At 42.8% G+C, this 8,398-nt stretch overlaps 1 protein-coding gene across 1 annotated transcript in view; it reads left to right on the top strand.

Annotated features, from left to right (window-relative positions):
- Positions 1-1,472: 1,472 nt before the first annotated feature.
- The window catches only part of zanl (zonadhesin, like), a 63,820-nt gene continuing 56,894 nt past the window's right edge, over positions 1,473-8,398 (top strand). Inside the window, exons 1-11 of the mRNA XM_061710706.1 lie at positions 1,473-1,547; positions 2,623-2,648; positions 3,745-3,888; positions 4,014-4,273; positions 5,230-5,314; positions 5,511-5,663; positions 6,587-6,754; positions 6,844-6,938; positions 7,026-7,104; positions 7,200-7,532; positions 7,635-7,828. Coding sequence (XP_061566690.1) covers positions 1,477-1,547; positions 2,623-2,648; positions 3,745-3,888; positions 4,014-4,273; positions 5,230-5,314; positions 5,511-5,663; positions 6,587-6,754; positions 6,844-6,938; positions 7,026-7,104; positions 7,200-7,532; positions 7,635-7,828 — 1,608 coding nt within the window. The 5' untranslated portion in view covers positions 1,473-1,476. The remainder of the gene's footprint in view (positions 1,548-2,622; positions 2,649-3,744; positions 3,889-4,013; positions 4,274-5,229; positions 5,315-5,510; positions 5,664-6,586; positions 6,755-6,843; positions 6,939-7,025; positions 7,105-7,199; positions 7,533-7,634; positions 7,829-8,398) is intronic.

Genomic DNA, 8,398 nt, shown 5'->3' with positions numbered 1-8,398 from the left:
CCGGTTTCGATGGATGGATCACCAACCTAACGTAGAAGGATGCTTCATTGAACTAACGCACACCTGACGTTTCCCAGGTTGAACGCCGTTGGTTTGAACGTCCGCGGTTCCGATGTTTCCAGATGGGTTAGGTTTGACTTCAGCAGGAAGTCCTAAATGGATGTAATGTCATGATTTTGACGGCTGACACATTCACTTTTGAAATAATTTATAAAGTGATCACGTACCAACCAACACATTACCAATAAAATACCTGCATATGCATATAAACTTCTGTTGACAGGTTACGACTTGATGATGTCATCACCAGGAACTAATCTTCAACCCACAGACCCAAATCATCATGTAAACGAGGGTTCTGGGGAACACCTGATTTGCATCATGATGGTCTTCCTCCTAGGTTCCGCACATCGTTACCTCCAGCCTTCCGTGGTTTTCAGAAATCTGTCAGCTGCTCCCAAGTGTAAACAACTTTCCGTTGACATGGCAACCCAAGGAAGAAGAAACACTCGAAGAAAGATCTGTCTAGGAGAGATGCCGTTCTCTGAGGAACACTAAACATTACAATGCTGTGTTTCTGCGTGGAGATCCTCTGTGCATCGTCGCTTCTTTCATGGATTCCACATTTGTTCAGATCACCTGAGAAAATTTATGAATAGTCGAGTCGGGATGGGGTCTAACATACACGTGGTTGATTTAGCTCTATTGACGAGTGAGGTCAGCTCAGGGAGGTCTAGGGATTGAAACAGTCTAGAGTCAAGTCAGAGCCTAGGGAAGTCGCTAAAGCTGAAGAAACGCCCACAACCGACTGGTGGATTTCTTCCCTAATTTTGATGGTTTTACTGTTAAAGAAGCTCATAAAGTTTTCACTACTGAGAGCTGCAGGAATGCACGGCTCAACAGAGTTGTGAAGCTTTGTCAGCCTGGCTACAGTGCTGAACAGAAAATGTGGGTTACTTTTGTTATCCTCTATCAACGATGAATAATAAGCTTTTCTGGCTTTGCAAATGGCTTTTTTTATATCGCCTGAGACAACATGATTTTCTTTGAATCTGTTCCGGGCTTTTAATGAAAAACGTTAAAAATGACATGAAGTCCTGGGTTCATCTTCTGGGAGGGGAGTCTTGTTCCTCTCTGATGGGTGTAACCATGTGATCAAAGTATCCTATTTATGACACAACAAGCTTATTACTGTACAAGATGTTGTTTTCAAGGATAGTGCTTGATGGTCATCCCCACCCTCCCCGTAAAACATCCCGAGTTCAGCAAAAACACGCACCTACAGACCTCCACCCCGAAGGAACACGCCCTGTCCTATCACCCCAGTTACTCATTTACACCGCTTGAGCGGTACGTAACAGAACAATTCAGCATCCACCTCAGCCAATGAGCACGTCTGTCCTGGTGTCACCACACCATCCTTGTCCTCTATATAAACGCTGTTGCGCCGTCCCTTGGCAGTTGTCTGCTGTCATCATGGACAGACTCAGGTTTCTGGTTCTGCTCTTGTGGATAAGTGGCTGTACAGCGGGACAGGGACAGCACGGGTGCGTCATCTTCCAATAGTCTTGTTTTCAGCCTGTTAATGATGTTTTTGTTTTACTTAGATTTTCTCAGAAATTCCTGTAGAAGAGTGTTGAATTGGACAATTCCTGTTTTTCTGTGAATAGAGTTGTGAAATGTTTAACTGACATGGAAACAAGATGTGTTGTCCTTGTTTAGTTTTATGCCATATTTGGGGGTCATGTTCTGGGTCTCTGGAAAGTGCCTAGAGACAACTCCTGTTATAATAGATGATATATAAATACAATTGAATTGAATTGAATTGAATTGAATTGAATTGAATTGAATTGAATTGAAATGGAAACTGAACATGACAAGCCGCATCAAACTGTAAAACGTGTATAAATACAATTGAATTGAATTGAATTGAATTGAATTGAATTGAATTGAATTGAAATGAAATGGAAACTGGACATGACAAGCCGCATCAAACTGTAAAACGTGTAAAGTCTTGTAAAGTCTTGTTTTCAGCCTGTTAATGATGTTTTTGTTTTACTTTGATTTTCTCAGAAATTCCTGTTTTATTGTGGCATTCCTGCAGAAGAGTGTTGAATTGGACAATTTCTGTTTTTCTGTGAATAGAGTTGTGAAATATTTAACTGACATGGAAACAAGATGTGTTGTCCTTGTTTGGTTTAATGCCATATTTGGGGGTCATGTTCTGGGTCTCTTTGGAAAGTGCCTAGAGACAACTCCTGTTCTAATAGATGATATATAAATAGAATAGAATTGAATTGAATTGAATTGAATTGAATTGAATTGAATTGAATTGAATTGAATTGAATTGAATTGAATTTAATTTAATTTAATTTAATAGAAATGGAAACTGGACATGACAAGCCGCATCAAACTGTAAAACGTGTTTCTTTGTTTAAAATGCGTTTCTGGCTACGCTCACCGCCCGTTAGTCATGGAACACCATGCCTTCGACCCTTCCAGGGAGTCTTGAAGGAGGCTTATTTAACCATGTGGTGTCACACGGCTTTTCTTGTAAACTTTTCCAGTTTCAGCCCTTCTGACTTTCACGTCTGACTGTTTTTGTATCTCTCTATTTTACAGGCAGCAAAAGAAAAAGAGAGAGGATGGTGAGTGCGTTTTATGATCCTGTAAAGTTGCTACCTGTCCTTCACATAATATCGTGCAGCTTTATCTTGAGTGGAATGACAAGCTCACATGGATGGTGAGGCCAGAAAAGGTGACTCACCTGGACCCACCTAGCTGGGACTGCTGTGGACTTCAGCTCCTCAGAGAGGCTTATCTTCCACCAGCAACATGTGCTCTGTGTACCTGGGGATGGGGAGTTTGTGCACCTGCACTGAACCAGTGACGCACGAAATGTGTCGACCAAGTGCCAAAATTTAAACCACTCACAAAGAAAGTTTCTGTTCCACACTGTGGTACAAATGTGTTTCAATTTGAGGGTCAATGGATCCAGTTTCTAGTAGTCAGTAGAGGAACCGCAGGTCTGGATCTGGACTCTATTGGCCAGAAGGACAACTGCAATGTTTCTTTGTTCTGTGTTGGCTTCAATCAGAACGTTTTTTTTGGATTGTTAGGACTTGGTAGCTTCATTTCTGGCTGACGATGAAAGCTACCAATGTGACTGTCACTTTGGCAGGGTTGCGATTCATTCTACGCAGTTTCTGCTATGACTTCATCACCATTTTCAACCCAGATAAGCTACATCACTGTAATATCAGAAAAAGCTATACGTTCTAGCTAACATAATATATGATTTTGTTTCATTTGTGATACAAAATAGAAATTATTAAAAGGAACTACAAGGTTCCGTAGAAAAAAATACAAGTACTGCCACCTAGTATCTGATGCTGTAATGACAGAGCAACACAAACACCAACAAATTAGTGTTAACACCAACTATGAGTCCCACATAGTTCCTGTATGTAGGTCCTGTACATAGGTCCTGTTCCCAGATCATCAATGTAGGTCTCGTATGTGGGTCCTGTACCTAGGTTCTGTACATACTTCCTGTACCTAGGTCCTCAATGTAGGTCCTGTACCTAGGTCCTGTACGTAGGTTCTGTACGTAAGTCCCGTATTTGGGTCCTGTATGTTGTTTCAACACAGAAGCATCAATTAAACTGAACACAGATTGTTTTGGTGAAGTCATGATCTTCATTGTTCATCTTCGGCTGTTGTGTTGTGTTCCTCCAACTGTAGTGTTGCTGTCCTGCGACTTTAATCAGGAAAGCAACCCGTTCTGCCAGTTCACTCAGGACACAGGAGACGACAGTGACTGGACCCGACATCAAGGTTCAACTCCAACAGATGGAACTGGCCCCCCTGGAGACTACCCTGATGGAAGTCAGTATGATTTATCTCACTTCTCAAAAAAATATCAGTAATGTTGTTTCAGAAACCCGGAGCGGAAACGCTGAGCTTTCATGAACATAAGAATCCAACTTTCTTCTGTGTGCTCCTTTTTCCAGAGGGTTTCTACATTTACCACGAGGCTGACAATGTGGCTAACGGAAAGAAGGCTCGCCTGCTGAGCCCTGCCATCGTCTCGCCAGGCTCTCAGATCTGTGTCCAGTTCCGGTACTACATGTACGGCGTTGACAGTACCAACAAGTTGAGGGTTCTGTCAAAAACACCCAGCAGTGAACAGGAGGTCTGGATAAGAACCGGCATCCAGAGTCCATCCTGGCTTCTGGGTTCTGTCACCATATCCAAGACCAGCGGTCAGAGAGTAAGTTGCTCCAGATGCTGCTTCAACTCGTGAAAGCAGGAGCCTGGAGGCGCCACCCATTTAACGATCAGGGGCCAGATTCACAAAACATTCTTAAGAAAAAAAATCTTCTTAAGTGTCATTTTTTTCTTAAGTTCAGTCTTAAGAAGAAAAAAGAGAAGAAATCATATTCTACAAAAAAGTTCTTAAGTATTTTCTAAACTTTCTTCTTAAGTTTCTTCTTAAGAAAAAACTTAAGAATAAATGGTATTCTTGAAATAAAAGTTCTCAAATTTGTTCTTGACTTTTTTCTTAACTTAAAGACAACCTTGACCTGTCTTAAAATTCCATCTGTGAAAAGGTAAGCCTGAATGAAATAAATAATAAATATAATTTTGTATACCAAGTACGTAGAGGTGCACTAAATAAAAACCCAAACATATGTAGCTTAATAAAATAAAATGAAATTCAATAGACTGATATGTTCATTTTAATACATTTATTAAAATTGTGACGGCTCTGATGTACAGGCGTACTGAATCCTTCTTTCAGTATGCACTATACAGTACATACTGATGCAGTATGTAGCATGTAGTACTTAGTATGCCATTTCGGATACAGCCATATTTTAAAAAGTTCTTAAGTAGGAAAAATAAGAAATTCGTAAGAAATGACAGTTCTTAAGACGGTTCTTAAGAAAATATTGCGGAATTGCACTTAAGAACTTTCTTATGAACTTCTTAATTTTAGATCTTAAGACATTTCTTAAGATCGTTCTTGAGAACATATTGGTGAATCCGGCCCCAGATCCTGAATGCTCTTTTCAGCATTTCCAGGATTCCTGTCAAGCCGAAAAGCTATTATTTAAAAATTGTTAAGGGTAGATACATTTATGCATATCTGACAGATGACCGTGACATTAACTGAATGAGTTTATAAAGAATTCCAGATGGGTTACTGTGATTTTGTGTCTGCAGATTGTTTTTGAGTCTCAGAGAGGCCTCTCAGCCTCCTGTGACTCGGCTCTGGACAACATCGTAATCTCTGAGGGAGCTTGTCCATGTGAGTTTAGACACACACACACACACACACACACACACACACACACACACACACACACACACACACACACACACACACACACACACACACACACACACACACACACACACACACACACACACACACACACACACACACACACACACACAAACACACACACTGCTGTGTCACTGATGCCCTCATGTTTCATCCACAGCTTGCGTTTCCGGTTGTGATTTCGACACCATGGATGACTTGTGTGGGTGGACGATCCACAATGACTCTCCTGACAGTTTTGGTTTTGGTCAGTGGACTGGATCCACGGACACTGAAGGCACCGGACCTGATGATGACTTCACCAAACCTGGATGTGAGTGAATCTTCTCAGTCTGCCAGATATGTGCATTTGCGAAAGAGCATTTCAACGTTTATATGAATTTGGCCACAACAATCCAGCATGAGCATCATCTGCACCCGTCAAAGTGAACCACCTCAGCTGGCTACTCTGGATGTGGGGGTAATGACTCTGCTCTGGGTCCAGCCACCCTGTGGAGGAAACTCTTTTGTGCTGCTTGTTTCAGTGATCTGAACCGTTCAGTCACAACTCAGTTCATGCCCACAGGCGAGGGAAGGAACATTGATCGACTAGAAACAGAAGGCAAGGTTTTTTGGTTTTCTGAGGTGGTTAAACTCCTCCACTTGAATCCCCTGCTCATCATGGTGCAGAGATTCTCGGACACCTGGTAGGGTCTACAAAGGCAAAGTGGTCCTCGAGGGTGGGACAGAATAAGAGCGGCCCCAAACACTCATGGATGGTAGACTGAAAGGACCCAGCTATTCATTGCGTGGGTGACTGGAGCCCCACCCTGAAGCCAGACCCGGGGAGTGGTTTGTTGGCAAGCGCAGGATCAGGGGCGTGTGGGTCTTGTGCAATGTGCTATCGGTGGCAGCTAAAGGTACACTCCTTGGTGTGCTGACAAACCACAAACTAAACTGCTAATCAATATAGAAAATCCACAAACAATTCAGGATGTTTGATATCTTATTTATTCATTTATTATGTTAAAATGAAAAAATGACACAACCCAACCTCCACACCGGCTTCCACCTGTGGGCTCCGATTTAAAAGGAGGTTAGTCTTACACCCCTGTATTATCTATAAGCTGATAAGCCTTGCTTGAATGGAGCCTAAACGGCAATTCCAAATCTGTGTTACAATAAAGTGTTTTAAACTTACTGCGAGAGTTGTCTGACTGAAGTGTAATCTGTCCATTCTGACTCTTCCATATGTAGTCGGAATGTACATGCTGATGGATTCGCTTGATACCATACCTGGAGTCAGTTCTCAAATCAGAAGTCCTTCAGTAATCCCTCCCTCTGGATGTTTGGAGCTCAGCTTCTACTACTACCTGTTTGGCACCAGCACTACCATGCAGATCAGCGTCCATACCATCACCTCAGGTAAGGGGACTTATTTATCATGATGTCCACACATCAGGCTTAAACAGATGCAACACTGAAATGATTGATCTTGTGTTTCCCTTTACCAGGAATTGTTGGACCCACTCTCTTCACTGTCACCGGGAACCAGGGTCAAGGCTGGAAACTCGCAGAGGTTCGCTATTTGGGAAATGCACCTGCTCAGGTAAATAACTGAACTAATTCTTTATGATACTAAACGTATCTATATAGTTTTTATTAATTTAGTTTGTCACATTTATGTCCATTTTAGTTTGTGATTGTGGGAAAGTATGGAGAAACCCTTGAGACAGATGTTGCTGTTGATGGAGTTTGTATCATGAACTGCAAAGGTAAGAAACCGGCTGGGGGAAGGAGAGGCTATAGTCTGGATATGATTTAATGGTGTCAGGGATGTTTTTACGAGAACTCTGTCTTCTGTTTGTAGCTCAACCAACAACTCCTCAACCACCAGTTACAACACCCAAACCACCAACCCATGGACCAACCACACCAAAACCAACTACACCCAAACCACCAACCCATGGACCAACCACACCCAAACCAACTACACCCAAACCACCAACCCATGGACCAACCACACCAAAACCAACTACACCCAAACCACCAACCCATGGACCAACTACACCAAAACCAACTACTCCCAAACCACCAACCCATGGACCAACCACACCAAAACCAACTACTCCCAAACCACCAACCCATGGACCAACCACACCAAAGCCAACAACGCCCAGACCAACTACAACAAAGCCTCCCAGTATGACATGTCCATATTTTATTTATATTACATTCAGTATTTTTTCTATCTCATGCGTATTTTCTCCTTATTTTTTCATCTGACATTTTTCTTCTTGTACAGAACCCTGTCCTCCAAATGCAGATTATATAGACTGTGGTCCAGCTTGTATTCCTACCTGCAAAGACCCTTCCACCAACTGTACCGGCTCCTGTATCAGTGGCTGCTTCTGCAAACCAGGGTTTCTCTTCAAAGGACGGCGCTGTGTACCGGTGGACCAGTGTGGCTGTCTGGATGACCACAATAACTATTATGAGGTCAGATGTGGTAATTTGTGTTCCTATAAATGCCTGAGAATGCCCAAGAAACTCCACTCTCAGCCATTCCTTTGTGGGTGGTGCCCCCTTCAAGCTTGGGTCCTTTTCCAGAGGTTGGGGACCCTGAGGGTTCTGTGCAGTGTTGTTGCGGTTCTTCGGACAGTGCTCTTCTAGACCGAGATCTCTGATGTTTCTGGGATCTGCTGGAGCCACGCTCCCAGCTCGGAGGACACAGCTCCAAGTGCTCCAACACTTATCGGCACCACTGCTGCCTTCACCTCCCAGATCTTCTCTATCTTTTCCTTCAACCCCTGGTACTTCTTTCTTGTTTATTTCAGTTTCTTGTGTTCCTTCTTCCTAATATTGCTGTCACTTGGGATTGCCCCCTCAATCAACATTGCTGTTCTGGAGTTTATCAACCAGCACTATGTCCATGGCATCTTGCAGTCCTTGTTAACTGTCCTGTCAACCAGATGGTACTTGGCTCCTCTGGTATCCCTGCCTATTCCATTCTCCGCTATTATATCTATTAACCATGGGGCATTGGTGTTATGTTTTTCCTCCCTCACC

Source organism: Cololabis saira, chromosome 20, assembly GCF_033807715.1.
Source record: "Cololabis saira isolate AMF1-May2022 chromosome 20, fColSai1.1, whole genome shotgun sequence".
Taxonomy (NCBI): domain Eukaryota; kingdom Metazoa; phylum Chordata; class Actinopteri; order Beloniformes; family Belonidae; genus Cololabis; species Cololabis saira.
Note: the sequence above shows the minus strand (reverse complement) of the source record. Positions and strands in the feature narration are given on the sequence as shown.